Raw genomic sequence first — 18,100 nt, 5'->3', positions numbered from 1 at the left:
TGTTTTGGTGGATGTCAGGAACCGAAATCATCGGTGAAAGAGCCATTCATTTGGCTCCCGATTTACAGACTGCGAATACTGGTTTTGAGATCAAAACAACGATTATCTGCGGATCAGCTGTGAAATATTTCTCTAAAGAATCCTCACTGCAGAAATAGAGTAAATGGTGACCAGAGGCGATCTGACGTCATGGTAACCTACCGTTTGGCAAGCTGAAAAGACTCTATGTCCATCACCGTTTCTGACTGCTCAACTCCACCCCCGCCACGCCCCTGCCCGCCCACAACCTACCCCCCTTTTTGACAATAGAATAGGGTGCCATTCTGGACACAAGCCTCAGTCATACATTCAGGCTGGTTGATAACAGAGCTTCGTGTTTTTACTTTCTACTTTTAGAGCACGAAGACATGAACACAACACTGCCTTCCCATCTAATCTGTTTTGCTGCTTTTAAGATGTTTTACCTTCAAGGCTGTGGATATTTAGGGATTTTAGGATGAGGGTTCAAAGCCCTCAATCTTGGTCTCAGGAGAAATGATGATGTTTCTATTTTCAGTTAATTTGTTCTTTAGGTTGGGAAGCGCTGCTCTAGTGGGATTTTATGTGTAAACAACTCTAACACCAAATACACACCGAGGTTTAGATGTTTATTTTGTGAGGAACCTATTTGAGAACATGTGAAGAACAGAGCGGTCATGTAATTTCTACTTTAAGGAAATTACACGGGTCAGCTGGCATACTGTGTTCTCTACTCTCTTTCTGTCCCTGTCTACTGTCTCTGTCTACTGTCTCTAGTCTCTCTCTGCTGTCTCTGCAGTCTGTCCCTGTCTACTGTCTCTACAGTCTGTCCCTGTCTACTGTCTCTACAGTCTGTCCCTGTCTACTGTCTCTACAGTCTGTCCCTGTCTACTGTCTCTGCAGTCTGTCCCTGTCTCCTGTGGTCCTGTGTAGCTCAGTTGGTAGAGCATGGCGCTTGTAACGCCAGGGTAGTGGGTTCAATCCCTGGGACCACCCATACGTAGAATGTATGCACACATGACTGTAAGTCGCTTTGGATAAAGCGTCTGCTAAAATGGCTCTGTCTCTGCAGTCTGTCCCTGTCTACTGTCTCTACAGTCTGTCCCTGTCTACTGTCTCTACAGTCTGTCCCTGTCTACTGTCTCTACAGTCTGTCCCTGTCTACTGTCTCTACAGTCTGTCCCTGTCTACTGTCTCTACAGTCTGTCCCTGTCTACTGTCTCTACAGTCTGTCCCTGTCTACTGTCTCTACAGTCTGTCCCTGTCTACTGTCTCTACAGTCTGTCCCTGTCTACTGTCTCTACAGTCTGTCCCTGTCTACTGTCTCTACAGTCTGTCCCTGTCCTGTCTCTAGTCTGTCTCTATCTACTGTCTCAGTCTGTCCCTGTCTACTGTCTCTACAGTCTGTCCCTGTCTACTGTCTCTACAGTCTGTCCCTGTCTACTGTCTCTACAGTCTGTCCCTGTCTACTGTCTCTACAGTCTGTCCCTGTCTACTGTCTCTACAGTCTGTCCCTGTCTACCGTCTCTGCAGTCTGTCTCTACAGTCTCTCTCTCTGTCCAGTCTGTCTACTGTCTCTACAGTCTGTCCCTGTCTACTGTCTCTACAGTCTGTCCCTGTCTACTGTCTCTGCAGTCTCTACAGTCTGTCCCTGTCTACCGTCTCTACAGTCTGTCCCTGTCTACCGTCTCTGCAGTCTGTCCCTCTACAGTCTGTCCCTGTCTACTGTCTCTAGTCTCTCTCTGCTGTCTCTGCAGTCTGTCCCTGTCTACTGTCTCTACAGTCTGTCCCTGTCTACTGTCTCTACAGTCTGTCCCTGTCTACTGTCTCTACAGTCTGTCCCTGTCTAGTCTGTCCTGTCTACTGTCTCTACAGTCTGTCCCTGTCTACTGTCTCTACAGTCTGTCCTGTCTACTGTCTCTACAGTCTGTCCCTGTCTACTGTCTCTACAGTCTGTCCCTGTCTACTGTCTCTACAGTCTGTCCCTGTCTACTGTCTCTACAGTCTGTCCCTGTCTACTGTCTCTACAGTCTGTCCCTGTCTACTGTCTCTACAGTCTGTCCCTCTACAGTCTGTCCCTGTCTACTGTCAGTCTGTCCCTGTCTACTGTCTCTACAGTCTGTCCCTGTCTACTGTCTCTACAGTCTGTCCCTGTCTACTGTCTCTGCTGTCCCTGTCTACTGTCTGTCTGTCTACTGTCTCTACAGTCTGTCCCTGTCTACTGTCTCTACACTGTCTGTCCTGTCTACAGTCTGTCTGTCCCTGTCTACTGTCTCTGTCTACTGTCTCTAGTCTCTCTCTGCTGTCTCTGCAGTCTGTCCCTGTCTACAGTCTGTCCCTGTCTACTGTCTACAGTCTGTCCCTGTCTACCGTCTCTACAGTCTGTCCCTGTCTACCGTCTCTACAGTCTGTCCCTGTCTACTGTCTCGTCTCTGCAGTCTGTCCCTGTCTACTGTCTCTAGTCTCTCTCTGCTGTCTCTACAGTCTGTCCCTGTCTACCGTCTCTACAGTCTGTCCCTGTCCCTGTCTACCTGTCCCCTGTCTGCAGTCTGTCTGTCCCTGTCTACCGTCTCTGCAGTCTGTCCCTGTCTCTACTGTCTCTAGTCTCTCTCTGCTGTCTCTGCAGTCTGTCCCTGTCTACCGTCTCTACAGTCTGTCCCTGTCTGCAGTCTGTCCCGTCGTCTCTACAGTCTGTCCCTGTCTACCGTCTCTGCAGTCTGTCCCTGTCTACCGTCTCTGCAGTCTGTCCCTGTCTACCGTCTCTGCAGTCTGTCCCTGTCTAGTCTGTCCCTGTCTCTGCAGTCTGTCCCTGTCTACCGTCTCTGCAGTCTGTCCCTGTCTACCGTCTCTGCAGTCTGTCCCTGTCTACCGTCTCTGCAGTCTCTCCCTGTCTACCGCCTCTACTGTCTCTGCAGTCTGTCCCTGTCTACTGTCTCTGTCTACCGTCTCTGCAGTCTGTCTCTGTCTCTGCAGTCTGTCCCTGTCTACTGTCTCTGTCTCTCCCTGTCTGTCTCTGCAGTCTGTCCCTGTCTACCGTCTCTGCAGTCTGTCCCTGTCTACCGTCTCTGCAGTCTGTCCCTGTCTACCGTCTCTGCAGTCTGTCCCTGTCTACCGTCTCTGCAGTCTGTCCCTGTCTACCGTCTCTGCAGTCTGTCCCTGTCTACCGTCTCTGCAGTCTGTCCCTGTCTCTACCTGTCTCTGCAGTCTGTCCCTGTCTACAGTCTGTCCCTCTACCGTCTCTACAGTCTGTCCCTCTCTACCGTCTCTACAGTCTGTCCCTGTCTACCGTCTCTGCAGTCTGTCCCCCTGTCTCTGCAGTCTGTCCCTGTCTACCGTCTCTGCAGTCTGTCCTGTCTACCGTCTCTGCAGTCTGTCCCTGTCTACCGTCTCTGCAGTCTCTGTCCCGTCTCTGCAGTCTCTCAGTCTGCAGTCCCTGTCTACCGTCTCTGCAGTCTGTCCCTGTCTACCGTCTCTGCAGTCTGTCCCTGTCTCTGCAGTCTGTCCCTGTCTCTGCAGTCTGTCCCTGTCTACTGTCTCTAGTCTCTCTCTGCTGTCTCTGCAGTATATGTCTGTCTACTGTCTCAATAGAATGTCTCTCTACTGTCTTTGCAGTGTCCAATTTACAGTAGCTATTACAACAACACAAATGCTATTGTTTGAGGATAATGGACAACAACAAAACAATTACCACAGCAACTGATTTTATACATTCACCTCTGAAGGTAAATAATGTACAGTTGAAGTCAAAGTTTACATAAACCTCGGCCAAATACATTTCAACTCAGTTTTTCACAATTCGACAATTTCACAATTTAATTCTAGTCAGAGCTGGTGTAACTGAGTCAGGTTTGTAGGTCTCCTTGCACAAACACGCTTTTTAAGTTCTGCCCACACATTTTCTATAGGATTGAGGTCAGGGCTTTGTGATGGCCACTCAAATACCTTGACTTTGTTGTCCTTAAGCCATTTTGCCACAACTTTGGAAATATGGTTGGGGTCATTGTCCATTTGAAAGACCCATTTGTGACCAAGCTTTAACTTCCTGACTGATGTCTTGAGATGTTGCTTCAATATATCCACATAATTTTCCTGCCTCATGATGTCATCTATTTTGTGGAGTGCACCAGTCCCTCCTGCAGCAAAGCACCCCACAACATGATGCTGCCACCCCCGTGCTTCACGGTTGGGATGGTGTTCTTCGGCTTGCAAGCCTCCCCCTTTTTCCTCCAAACATCTGTTTCATCATTACATTTACATTACATTTAAGTCATTTAGCAGACGCTCTTATCCAGAGCGACTTACAAATTGGTGCATTCACCTTATGACATCCAGTGGAACAGTCACTTTACAATAGTGCATCTAAATCTTAAAGGGGGGGGTGAGAGGGATTACTTATCCTATCCTAGGTATTCCTTAAAGAGGTGGGGTTTCAGGTGTCTCCGGAAGGTGGTGATTGACTCCGCTGTCCTGGCGTCGTGAGGGAGTTTGTTCCACCATTGGGGGGCCAGAGAAGCGAACAGTTTTGACTGGGCTGAGCGGGAACTGTACTTCCTCAGTGGTAGGGAGGCGAGCAGGCCAGAGGTGGATGAATGCAGTGCCCTTGTTTGGGTGTAGGGCCTGATCAGAGCCTGGAGGTACTGAGGTGCCGTTCCCCTCGCAGCTCCGTAGGCAAGCACCATGGTCTTGTAGCGGATGCGAGCTTCAACTGGAAGCCAGTGGAGAGCGGAGGAGCGGGGTGACGTGAGAGAACTTGGGAAGGTTGAACACCAGACGGGCTGCGGCGTTCTGGATGAGTTGTAGGGGTTTAATGGCACAGGCAGGAGCCCAGCCAACAGCGAGTTGCAGTAATCCAGACGGGAGATGACAAGTGCCTGGATTAGGACCTGCGCCGCTTCCTGTGTGAGGCAGGGTCGTACTCTGCGGATGTTGTAGAGCATGAACCTACAGGAACGGGCCACCGCCTTGATGTTAGTTGAGAACGACAGGGTGTTGTCAGGATCACGCCAAGGTTCTTAGCGCTCTGGGAGGAGGACACAATGGAGTTGTCAACCGTGATGGCGAGATCATGGAACGGGCAGTCCTTCCCGGGAGGAAGAGCAACTCCGTCTTGCCGAGGTTCAGCTTGAGGTGGTGATCCGTCATCCACACTGATATGTCTGCCAGACATGCAGAGATGCGATTCGCCACCTGGTCATCAGAAGGGGGAAAGGAGAAGATTAATTGTGTGTCGTCTGCATAGCAATGATAGGAGAGACCATGTGAGGTTATGACAGAGCCAAGTGACTTGGTGTATAGTGAGAATAGGAGAGGGCCTAGAACAGAGCCCTGGGGACACCAGTGGTGAGAGCGCGTGGTGAGGAGACAGATTCTCGCCACACCACCTGGTAGGAGCGACCTGTCAGGTAGGACGCAATCCAAGCGTGGGCCGCGCGGGAGATGCCCAACTCGGAGAGGGTGGAGAGGAGGATCTGATGGTTCACAGTATCGAAGGCAGCCGATAGGTCTAGAAGGATGAGAGCAGAGGAGAGAGAGTTAGCTTTAGCAGTGTGGAGCGCCTCCGTGATACAGAGAAGAGCAGTCTCAGTTGAATGACTTGTCTTGAAACCTGACTGATTTGGATCAAGAAGGTCATTCAGAGAGAGATAGCGGGAGAGCTGGCCAAGGATGGCACGTTCAAGAGTTTTGGAGAGAAAAGAAAGAAGGGATACTGGTCTGTAGTTGTTGACATCGGAGGGATCGAGTGTAGGTTTTTCAGAAGGGGTGCAACTCTCGCTCTCTTGAAGACGGAAGGGACGTAGCCAGCGGTCAGGGATGAGTTGATGAGCGAGGTGAGGTAAGGGAGAAGGTCTCGGAAATGGTCTGGAGAAGAGAGGAGGGGATAGGGTCAAGCGGGCAGGTTGTTGGGCGGCCGGCCGTCACAAGACGCGAGATTTCATCTGGAGAGAGAGGGGAGAAAGAGGTCAGAGCACAGGGTAGGGCAGTGTGAGCAGAACCAGCGGTGTCGTTTGACTTAGCAACGAGGATCGGATGTCGTCGACCTTTTCAAAATGGTTGACGAAGTCATCTGCAGAGAGGGGAGGGAGGGAGGGGGAGGAGGATTCAGGAGGGAGGAGAAGGTGGCAAAGAGCTTCCTAGGGTTAGAGGCAGATGCTTGGAATTTAGAGTGGTAGAAAGTGGCTTTAGCAGCAGAGACAGAGGAGGAAAATGTAGAGAGGAGGGAGAGAAAGGATGCCAGGTCCGCAGGGGCGAGTTTTTCCTCCATTTCCGCTCGGCTGCCCGGAACGCTGTTCTGTGAGCTCGCAATGAGTCGTTGAGCCATGGAGCGGAGGGAGGACCGAGCCGGCATGGAGGATAGGGGACATAGAGAGTCAAGGGATGCAGAAAGAGAGGAGAGGAGGGTTGAGGAGGCAGAATCAGGAGATAGGTTGAGAAGGTTTGAGCAGAGGGAAGAGATGATAGGATGGAAGAGGAGAGAGTAGCGGGGAGAGAGAGCGAAGGTTGGGACGGCGCGATACCATCCGAGTAGGGGCAGTGTGGGAGGTGTTGGATGAGAGCGAGAGGGAAAAGGATACAAGGTAGTGGTCGGAGACTTGGAGGGGAGTTGCAATGAGGTTAGTGGAAGAACAGCATCTAGTAAAGATGAGGTCGGCGTATTGCCTGCCTTGTGAGTAGGGGGGAAGGTGAGAGGGTGAGGTCAAAAGAGGAGAGGAGTGGAAAGAAGGATGCAGAGAGGAATGAGTCAAAGGTAGACGTGGGGAGGTTAAAGTCGCCCAGAACTGTGAGAGGTGAGCCGTCCTCAGGAAAGGAGCTTATCAAGGCATCAAGCTCATTGATGAACTCTCTGAGGGAACCTGGAGGGCGATAAATGATAAGGATGTTAAGCTTGAAAGGGCTGGTAACTGTGACAGCATGGAATTCAAAGGATGCGATAGACAGATGGGTAAGGGGAGAAAGAGAGAATGACCACTTGGGAGAGATGAGGATCCCGGTGCCACCACCCGCTGACCAGAAGCTCTCGGGGTGTGCGAGAACACGTGGGCGGACGAAGAGAGAGCAGTAGGAGTAGCAGTGTTGTCTGTGGTGATCCATGTTTCCGTCAGTGCCAAGAAGAGGGCCTGGAGGGAGGCATAGGCTGAGATTAACTCTGCCTTGTTGGCCGCAGGTCGGCAGTTCCAGAGGCTACCGGAGACCTGGAACTCCCGTGGGTCGTGCGCGCTGGGACCACCAGATTAGGGTGGCTGCGGCCACGCGGTGTGGAGCGTTTGTATGGTCTGTGCAGAGAGGAGAGAACAGGGATAGACAGACACATAGTTGACAGGCTACAGAAGAGGCTACGCTAATGCAAAGGAGATTGGAATGACAAGTGGACTACACGTCTCGAATGTTCAGAAAGTTAAGCTTACGTAGCAAGAATCTTATTGACTAAAATGATTAAAATGGTACAGTACTGCTGAAGTAGGCTAGCTGGCAGTGGCTGCGTTGTTGACTTTGTAGGCTAGCTGGCAGTGGCTGCGTTGTTGACACTACACTAATCAAGTCGTTCAGTTTCTACAGTGCTGCTATCTGGGGCTAGCTGGCTAGCTAGCAGTGTTGATTACGTTGCGTTAAAAGAACGAAAATAGCTGGCTAGCTAACCTAGAAAATCGCTCTAGACTACACAATTATCTTCGATACAAAGACGGCTATGTAGCTAGCTATGTAGCTAGCTACGATCAAACAAATCAAACCGTTGTACTGTAATGAAATGAAATGAAAATGTGATACTACCTGTGAATGCGACCGGGTTGTTGAGTTCTATTCGGAAGAGCGTTGGCTAGCTGTTGGCTAGCTAGCAGAGTCTCCTACGTTAAGGACGACAAATAGCTGGCTAGCTAACCTCGGTAAATTAAGATAATCACTCTAAGACTACACACTCTAAACTACACAATTATCTTGAATACGAAGACAGCAAAGACAGCTATGTAGCTAGCTAACACTACACTAATCAAGTCGTTCAGTTGAGTGTAATAGTTTCTACAGTGCTGCTAATCGGTGGACGTTTGCTAGCTGGCTAGCTGCTGGGCAGAGCAGTGAAGACTACGTTAGGACGACGAAATACGATAATTACGCAATTATCTTTGATACAAAGATGGCTATGTAGCTAGCTAAGAAGAAATTGCTAAGATTAGAAAAATCAAACCGTTGTACTATAATGAAATGTAATGAAATGTAATGAAAAAGTTATACTACCTGCGGAGCGAAAGTGCCGATGCGACCGCTCGCTCCAACCCGGAAGACCAGAGGGCATTTCATCAGACCAGAGGGCATTTCTCCAAAAAGTACGATCTTTGTCCCCATGTGCAGTTGCAAACCGTAGTCTGGCTTTTTTATGGTGGTTTGGAGCAGTGGCTTCTTCCTTGCTGAGCGGCCTTTCAGGTTATGTCGATATAGGACTAGTTTAACTGTGGCTAGAGATACTTTTGTACCTGTTTCCTCCAGCATCTTCACAACGTCCTTTGCTGTTGTTCTGGGATTGATTTGCACATTTCGCTCCAAAGTACGTTAATCTCTAGGAGACAGAATGTGTCTCCTTCCTGAGCGATATGACGGCTGCGTGGTCCCATGGTGTTTATACTTGCGTACTATTGTTTGAACAGATGAACGTGGTACCTTCAGGCATTTGGAAATTTCTCCCAAGGATGAACCAGTCTTGTGGAGGTCTACAATTGTTTTGTCTGATGTCTTGGCTGATTTCTTTTGATTTTCCCATGATGCCAAGCAAAGATGCACCGAGCAAGGTCGGCCTTGAAATACATCCACAGGTACACCTCCAATTGACTCAAATTATGTTAATTAGCCTATCAAAATCTTCTTAAGCCATGACATAATTTTCTGGAATATTACAAGTTGTTTAAAGGCACAGTCAACTTAGTGTTGTAAACTTCAGACCCACTGGAATTGTGATACAGTGAAATAATCTGTCTGTAAACAATTGTTGGAAAATTACTTGTCATGCACAAAGTAGATGTCCTAACCGACTTGCCAAAACTATATTTTGTTATCAAGAAATTTGTGGAGTTTTAATGACTCAACATAAATGTATGTGAACTTTGGACTTCAACTCTTCGTACTTTCAGTAATCTTGCTCTGATTTGTCATCCTGAGAGTCCCAGAGAGAAAATGTAGTGTGGTTTTGTTTGATATTCAAATGTAGGTACTGTCTCTGGCTCCAGCCCAATCTGATTTGACATATGCGTCTTTATTATGGCCATACATTTGGCAGGACGTTGGGAAGTGCAGCTCAGTTTCCACCTCACTCGACCTCAATGCAATTGAGATAGTTTGGGATGAGTTGGACTGCAGAGTGAAGGAAAAGCAGCCAGCAAGTGCTAAGTATATGTGGGAACTCCTTCGACAGTTGGGAAAGCATTCCAGGTGAAGCTGGTTGAGAGAATTCCAAGATTGTGCAAAGCTGTCATCAAGGCAAAGGGTGGCTACTCTGAAGAATTTCAAATCTAAAATATATTTTGTATGCTTTTAACACTTTTTTTGGTTACTACATGATTCCATGTGTTATGTCATAGTCTTGAAGTAAAAATAAATTAAACCCTTGAATGAAAAAGGTGTCCAAACCTTTGACTGGTACTGTAGTTGTAAACTGACTGGGGTAGTAACAGGTACTTCCTGACTGACTGATGTTCTCTCTACATGTGAATGTAAACTGACTGATGTTCTCTCTACATGTGAATGTAAACTGACTGATGTTCTCTCTACATGTGAATGTAAACTGACTGATGTTCTCTCTACATGTGAATGTAAACTGACTGATGTTCTCTCTACATGTGAATGTAAACTGACTGATGTTCTCTCTACATGTGAATGTAAACTGACTGATGTTCTCTCTACATGTGAATGTAAACTGACTGATGTTCTCTCTACATGTGAATGTAAACTGACTGACTGATGTTCTCTCTACATGTGAATGTAAACTGACTGACTGATGTTCTCTCTACATGTGAATATGTTCTTTCTGTCCATAGTTCTGATATGAGTGGGGCCAGTAACACTCTGGCAGGGAGTTCTCACCGACGTTCACCAGCTTTGCAGCGCCGTGGCTCAGAGGGCGGAGTCACGGGGAGAGGAGGACGAGGAGAGTCACATGGTTGCCCTGGGTGAATACCTGGTCAGGGGCAGGGGCTTCTTGCTGCTCCAGCGCCCTGGACTCCATCATCGACCAGGTGAGATTCACCTGTACACTCGCACTCGCACTCGCATGCACAACCATCTAATGCAGGGTGTCAAACTCAAATACCCAGTGGGCCAAAATGTAAAACCTGAACAAAGTCACGGGCCAACATTGAACAAATTAACCTTTTAATATGGACCCAAACAATTTTTGCTTTAACATTGAATATGGAACAAGCATCGCTTATTACAATACAATATATAATTTAATAGTGGAGACATGCAAAATCAATTTCAAATGAAGAAACACATCAATGGCATTCATTTATTAAATAAATAAAATTTAAATAAAAATTGTATGCCTCTTTTCTATTTGCAGCCTTCTGATTTAAATACCAAAATAAACTTTTTCCACTGGCTAATAATTTTACAAATAAAATGATAATAAATCAATCAACCATTCAAGCCCATGCCTTGTAGCAAGAAAAAGTGCATAAAGAAAATTATTGCACACTGGTCTAATCTGATGTGCCCAAGCCAGATACCTGGCATCTCTTCTTGGATGCTAGTTCATCAATGTCTGGGCTCAAGCTCTGAGCTGAAGAAATCCTCAGTATCGAGCGAAGATGTTCATCAGTCAGACGTCTCCTGTGAGTTGTTTTGGTCATCTTCATCGAGGAGAAAAGTTGCTCGCATAGATAAGTGCTGCCGAACATGGAGAGCATCTGAGCAGCTTGGGTGCGGAGCTGAGGCATTGTGTCAGGGATGAACCGTGGAAACTGTGCGGCGCCCACAGCATCATACTTTGACTTCAGCGTGTCGTTGCACTGGAGTTCAATCAGCTCCATTTGGATGTTGGTTGGTGCATTTTCCACATCAACTGCGAAGGGATTACTAAGCAGTTCAAACTTGCATTTCTGGGCATCGAAGTCGGCAAATCGCGGCTAAACTCAGCGGCGAGAACACTGAGTTTTTCAGCAAACTGTGCGCATGGGAACACGGCGGTAGAGATCTGCGCTTTTATGGATTGGCAGCAGGGAAAATGGCAAGGGTTTCCTTGCAGCATCTGATTCTCCCACAGCAGTTTAGTTTTGAAGGCCCTCACTGCAGCGTACATGTCTGTGATGATGCGCCCCCGCCCCTGAAGCTGCAGGTTCAGCGCATCGAGATGGCTCGAGATGTCACAGAGAAAGGCCAGCTCACACAGGAACTTTTGCTCCCGGAGCTCTGCTGTATCCTTCCCTTTGGTTTCCAGGAATTGACATATTTCCTCACGCAGCTCGACACATCTGTTCAGTACTTTTCCTCTGCTTAGCCATCTCACCTCTGTGTGATACGGCACGTCTGCGTATTCCGAACCACACTCCTCCAGAAAAGATTTAAACTGGCGGTGATTTAGACCTTTGGCTCTTATAAAGTTAACTACCTGTGTTACTGTGGTCATAACATGTTCCATCTTTAGGGCTTTGGCACACAGTGCTTCCTGATGTATGATGCAGTGGTAAACAGTTAGCTCACCTGCACAGTTCTCTTCCCGCATCTTCTCCCGAACCATGCCCACCAGTCCACTCTTTTTACCGCACATTGCTGACGCACCATCTGTCGTTGATCCAACGAGTTTATCCCACGGCAGCTTTATTTCAGTTACACATTTGAAACCTCAAAGATTTCCTTTCCTGTGGTTGTGCCATGCATTGATTGAGTCCACGGATGAAGACTGACAGCTGAGCAGTATCAGATGCGTCGCAGCTCTCATCCACAGCGAGGGAGAACGCAACAAAATCTTTTCCCTTTTCCATCAGCTGGTCATACAGATTGGTGGCAAGATCACATGTGCGATCAGCTACTGTGTTCCTGCTCAGGCTCACGTTTGAAAATGCTTGTTTTTTCTCTGGGCATACGAGGTCACAAACCTTCATCATGCACTTTTTCATGAACTCTCCCTCATTAAAGGGCCGGGCTGATTTTGCGATCTCTGCTGCCACTATATAACTAGCCTTTACAGCAGCCTCGCTTTGTGATGTGGCTTTTTTAAACATATTCTGTTGTGAAACCAAACTTCTTTTCATCTCCTCTACTTTCTGGCTCCTTTGAGTCATGTCCAGGTCCTTGTATTTGTCATGATGTTTCGTTTCATGATGTTTCATGATGTTTCGTTTCATAGTCTAATGTTGTACTCCTTACTTACAGCCACGTTGACTCCACAAACAAGACAAACAGGTTTGTCTTTTACATATGTAAACGGATATTCTGCCTCCCACTTGTCCAGAAAGCTCCTGTTTTCTGCCTTTCTTTCGCCATTTTGGGAAGGGTTGCTCGCTGACAGTTGTAGCGTCTATGTTGCTATGACTACTGTCACAGAGGAGAGAGCGTTTCTTGGTCCTGTCCTGATTGGGCGCGAAACAGCAGAGCATTATGGGATTCGTAGTATTAGTGGTGAATGCGCTGTATAATACCGGCGGGCCAGCTCTAGTAGTAATTTGGTATTGTCTCGTGCCAAATATAATTACCGCGGGCCAATTTTGGCCCACGGGCCAGAGTTTGACACCCATGATCTAATGCTTCCAACCCCCTCAGTTATTCTCCTGACACAATGCCATTGGGGAGAATGTCCTAGCGTGCCGTTGGGGGAATGTCCTAGCGTGCCGTTGGGGGGAATGTCCTAGCGTGCCGTTGGGGAATGTCCTAGCGTGCCGTTGGGGGAATGTCCTAGCGTGCCGTTGGGGGAATGTCCTAGCGTGCCGTTGGGGAATGTCTAGCGTGCCGCCGTTGGGGAATGTCCTAGCGTGCCGTTGGGGGAATGTCCTAGCGTGCCGTTGGGGGAATGTCTAGCGTGCCGTTGGGGGAATGTCCTAGCGTGCCGTTGGGGGAATGTCCTAGCGTGCCGTTGGGGGAATGTCCTAGCGTGCCGTTGGGGGAATGTCCTAGCGTGCCGTTGGGGGGAATGTCCTAGCGTGCCGTTGGGGGAATGTCCTAGCGTGCCGTTGGGGGAATGTCCTAGCGTGCCGTTGGGGGATGTCTAGCGTGCCGTTGGGGGAATGTCCTAGCGTGCCGTTGGGGGGGAATGTCCTAGCGTGCCGTTGGGGGAATGTCCTAGCGTGCCGTTAGGGGGAATGTCCTAGCGTGCCGTTGGGGGAATGTCCTAGCGTGCCGTTGGGGGGGGAATGTCCTAGCGTGCCGTTGGGGGAATGTCCTAAGCGTGCCGTTGGGGAATGTCCTAGCGTGCCGTTGGGGGAATGTCCTAGCGTGCCGTTGGGGGAATGTCTAGCGTGCCGTTGGGGGAATGTCCTAGCGTGCCGTTGGGGGGAATGTCCTAGCGTGCCGTTGGGGGAATGGCCTTAGTGTGCCGTTGGGGGAATGGCCTTAGCGTGCCGTTGGGGGGAATGTCCATTAGCGTGCCGTTGGGGGAATGGCCTAGTGTGCCGTTGGGGGAATGTCCTAGCGTGCCGTTGGGGGGATGCTCCACATTAGCAGATATTATTGTTGTTGTGACTCCCTCCAGTTTGCTAGGTCCTGACTTACCCAGAGATAGGAGAGCTCTGCCGGGGAGAGGTTCTAGAGGTGGAGGGAGAGCTCTCGGGAGAGGTTCTAGAGGTGGAGAGGAGAGCTCTGCCGGGAGAGGTTCTAGAGGTGGAAGGAGAGCTCTGCCGGGAGAGGTTCTAGAGGTGGAGAGGAGAGCTCTGCCGGGAGAGGTTCTAGAGGTGGAGAGGAGAGCTCTGCCGGGAGAGGTTCTAGAGGTGGAGAGGAGAGCTCTGCCGGGAGAGGTTCTAGAGGTGGAGAGGAGAGCTCTGCCGGGAGAGGTTCTAGAGGTGGAGAGGAGAGCTCTGCCGGGAGAGGTTCTAGAGGTGGAGAGGAGAGCTCTGCCGGGAGAGGTTCTAGAGGTGGAGAGGAGAGCTCTGCCGGGAGAGGTTCTAGAGGTGGAGAGGAGAGGTTCTAGAGGTGGAGAGAGTATAGTGCACTATTTTAGACCAGAGCCCTCATAGTGGGGACGTACACTTAGTCTTATTTGGTTTTAATTCACATGTTAAGGCACTGCATTCTCTCTCCCTGATGAGGAATGCTCTGGTCGTGGGTCACAGGGGAGTAGAGAAGATATTTAGAGAGAGGCTGTCATGCACACACCACATATCCCACGCCACGCAGTACATAGTCCCACACAGTAGGCTCTTACTGGCAGGAGGACACAGTCTAACTGACAGGGGTAAATCAAGGGGAACCAAGTAGGACCTACTCTACTTACTGCTGCCCTGCACCTACTCTACTTACTGCTGCCCTGCACCTACTCTACTTACTGCTGCCCTGCACCTACTCTACTTACTGCTGCCCTGCACCTACTCCACTTACTGCCCTGCCCTGCACCTACTGCTGCCCTGCATCTACTACTGCTGCCCTGCTGCTGCCCTGCACCTACTCAACTTACTGCCCGCACCTACTCCCCTGCGGCCCTGCAAGTATCTACTGCTGCCCTGCACCTACTCCACTTACTGCTGCCCTGCACCTACTCCACTTACTGCGGCCCTGCAAGTATCTACTGCTGCCCTGCATCTACTCCACTTACTGCTGCCCTGCACCTACTCCACTTACTGCTGCCCTGCACCTACTCCACTTACTGCTGCCCTGCACCTACTCCACTTACTGCTGCCCTGCACCTACTCCACTTATGCCCTGCACCTACTCCACTTACTGCTGCCCTGCACCTACTCCACTTACTGCTGCCCTGCACCTACTCCACTTACTGCTGCCCTGCACCTACTCCACTTACTGCTGCCCTGCACCTACTCCACTTACTGCTGCCCTGCACCTACTCCACTTACTGCTGCCCTGCACCTACTCCACTTACTGCTGCCCTGCACCTACTCCACTTACTGCGGCCCTGCATCTACTCTACTTACTGCTGCCCTGCACCTACTCTACTTACTGCTGCCCTGCACCTACTCTACTTACTGCTGCCCTGCACCTACTCTACTTACTGCTGCCCTGCACCTACTCTACTTACTGCTGCCCTGCACCTACTCCACTTACTGCTGCCCTGCACCTACTCCACTTACTGCTGCCCTGCACCTACTCCACTTACCCTGCACCTACTCCACTTACTGCTGCCCTGCACCTACTCCACTTACTGCTGCCCTGCACCTACTCCACTTACTGCGGCCCTGCAAGTATCTACTGCTGCCCTGCATCTACTCTACTTACTGCTGCCCTGCACCTACTCCACTTACTGCTGCCCTGCACCTACTCCACTTACTGCTGCCCTGCACCTACTCCACTTACTGCTGCCCTGCACCTACTCCACTTACTGCTGCCCTGCACCTACTCCACTTACTGCTGCCCTGCACCTACTCCACTTACTGCCCTGCCCTTACTGCCCTGCACCTACCCACTTACTGCTGCCCTGCAAGTGCCTACTCCACTTACTGCTGCCCTGCAAGTGCCTACTCCACTTACTGCTGCCCTGCAAGTGCCTACTCCACTTACTGCTGCCCTGCAAGTGCCTACTCCACTTACTGCTGCCCTGCAAGTGCCTACTCCACTTACTGCTGCCCTGCAAGTGCCTACTGCTGCCCTGCAAGTGCCTACTGCTGCCCTGCAAGTGCCTACTCCACTTACTGCTGCCCTGCAGGTGCCTACTCCACTTACTGCTGCCCTGCAAGTGCCTACTGCTGCCCTGCAAGTGCCTACTGCTGCCCTGCAAGTGCCTACTGCTGCCCTGCAAGTGCCTACTGCTGCCCTGCAAGTGCCTACTGCTGCCCTGCAAGTGCCTACTGCTGCCCTGCAAGTGCCTACTGCTGCCCTGCAAGTGCCTACTGCTGCCCTGCAAGTGCCTACTGCTGCCCTGCAAGTGCCTACTGCTGCCCTGCAAGTGCCTACTGCTGCCCTGCAAGTGCCTACTGCTGCCCTGCAAGTGCCTACTGCTGCCCTGCAAGTGCCTACTGCTGCCCTGCAAGTGCCTACTGCTGCCCTGCAAGTGCCTACTGCTGCCCTGCAAGTGCCTACTGCTGCCCTGCAAGTGCCTACTGCTGCCCTGCAAGTGCCTACTGCTGCCCTGCAAGTGCCTAGCGCTGCCCTGCAAGTGCCTAGCGCTGCCCTGCAAGTGCCTAGCGCTGCCCTGGATGGTTAAAGCCTGATTTCTACATTACACAAACGTGTGTGTGCCTTATGCGAAATGGCAATCCTGCATAGTTGCATCATTTTACACTTTTTGGGGCATCACACAGTTGCGTGCTTTTGCTACGCAAATATGCAAAATGGTCATTTGCGTAGCTACCGGGGTTCTGGTGTTGCGTACTGGCTTGGGATATGAATTAGGTTGAACTCTTTATGTAAACCTGCTGCTCTCTCTACTGCCACAGGAATATACCTGTTCAGCAAGCATTTTCATGTCCAGCCTCAACTTCTCTCTGGTTCCATGGCCAGTGGATGTCCTCTGCTTTCCTCCAGGGTTGCTTGTGCTGGATGTCCTGAGTGAACATGAGGACATACAAGGAGAGAGTGAAGTTCCTAGAAAGTCTCTCTCATTCTGCCGGACCTATACAGTCATTTGTCTGGACTGTTAGTGGGATGGCGTGGATATTACTTCAGAAGGTGTGAACAGAGAGCGAGAGAGAAGTAGAATCTTCTAGCTAACTAAGACTGTCTGTATGTCTGTCCCGGGAATGAGCTGACATGTAGAGAGAGAGAGAGGGAATATTCTAGCTAACCGAGACTCTCTCCCTGTAGGAGCTGACCTGTAGAGAGAGAATATTCTAGCTAACCAAGACGCTGTCTCCCTGTAGAAGCTGACCTGTAGAGAGAGAGAGAGAGCGAGAATATTCTAGCTAACCGAGACTCTCTCCCTGTAGGAGCTGACCTGTAGAGAGAGAGAGAGAGAATATTCTAGCTAACCAAGACTCTCTCTCTGTAGGAGCTGACCTGTCGAGAGGAGCTGCTAACCCTGCTGCTGTCTCTACTGCCACTGGTCTGGAAGATACCTGTTCAGGAGGAGAAGGCCCCAGGTAGGTCCTCCACTCTACACACCTTCATCACTAACACACACAGCCTTCACAGTGTAGTACACCTGCTACCTGTAAAACACCAGTTAGCTCCTCCACACCTTCATCACTAACACACACCGCCTTCACAGTGTAGTACACCTGCTACTTGTAAAACACCAGCCTTAGGTCCTCCACACCTTCATCACTAACACACCGCCTTCACAGTGTACACCTGCTACCTGTAAAACACCAGTTAGGTCCTCCACACCTTCATCACTAACACACACCGCCTTCACAGTGTAGTACACCTGCTACCTGTAAAACACCAGTTAGGTCCTCTACACTCCACACCTTCATCACTAACACACACCGCCTTAAAACCAACCTAACTACCTAAACTACTGTTGACTTCCTCTACCGTGTGTCCTAACACACATCTATACAACTGTAACAAAACTACTGTTGACTTCCTCTACCGTGTGTCCTAACACAACCCAGGAGTGGATGGATTGATGAATATTGTAGCTGTAAACATTGATATATTCTAGTTTAAGAGAGCAGTGAGTTATATAGAACAACAACAGTTATACAACCCAACAGTGAGTGGTTGGATGGTTGGTTGGATGGTTGGTTGGATGGTTGGTTGGATGGATGGATAGATGGATGCCTACTGGATGGATGGATGGATGGATGGATGGATGGATAGATAGATGGTTACCTAATGGAGCTGTGGTTGGATGGATGGATGGATGGATGGATGGATGGTTGGATAGATGGTTGGATGGATGGATGGATGGATGGATTGGATGGATGGTTACCTACTGGAGCTGTGGTTGGATGGTTGGATGGATGGATGGATGGATGGTTGGATGGATGGTTGGATGGATGGTTGGATGGATGGTTGGATGGATGGTTGGATGGATGGTTGGATGGATGGTTGGATGGAT

At 49.8% G+C, this 18,100-nt stretch overlaps 1 protein-coding gene across 1 annotated transcript in view; it reads left to right on the top strand.

The window, feature by feature from the left end:
* LOC124022329 (lysosomal-trafficking regulator-like) overlaps window positions 1-18,100 on the top strand; it is a 92,111-nt gene that overhangs the window by 36,346 nt on the left and 37,665 nt on the right. The window contains 3 exon segments of the mRNA XM_046337251.1: window positions 10,038-10,169; window positions 10,211-10,235; window positions 17,084-17,174. Coding sequence (XP_046193207.1) covers window positions 10,038-10,169; window positions 10,211-10,235; window positions 17,084-17,174 — 248 coding nt within the window.

The sequence above is a fragment of the Oncorhynchus gorbuscha genome, unplaced genomic scaffold (genome assembly GCF_021184085.1).
Source record: "Oncorhynchus gorbuscha isolate QuinsamMale2020 ecotype Even-year unplaced genomic scaffold, OgorEven_v1.0 Un_scaffold_1337, whole genome shotgun sequence".
Classification (NCBI taxonomy): Eukaryota; Metazoa; Chordata; class Actinopteri; order Salmoniformes; family Salmonidae; genus Oncorhynchus; species Oncorhynchus gorbuscha.
Note: the sequence above shows the minus strand (reverse complement) of the source record. Positions and strands in the feature narration are given on the sequence as shown.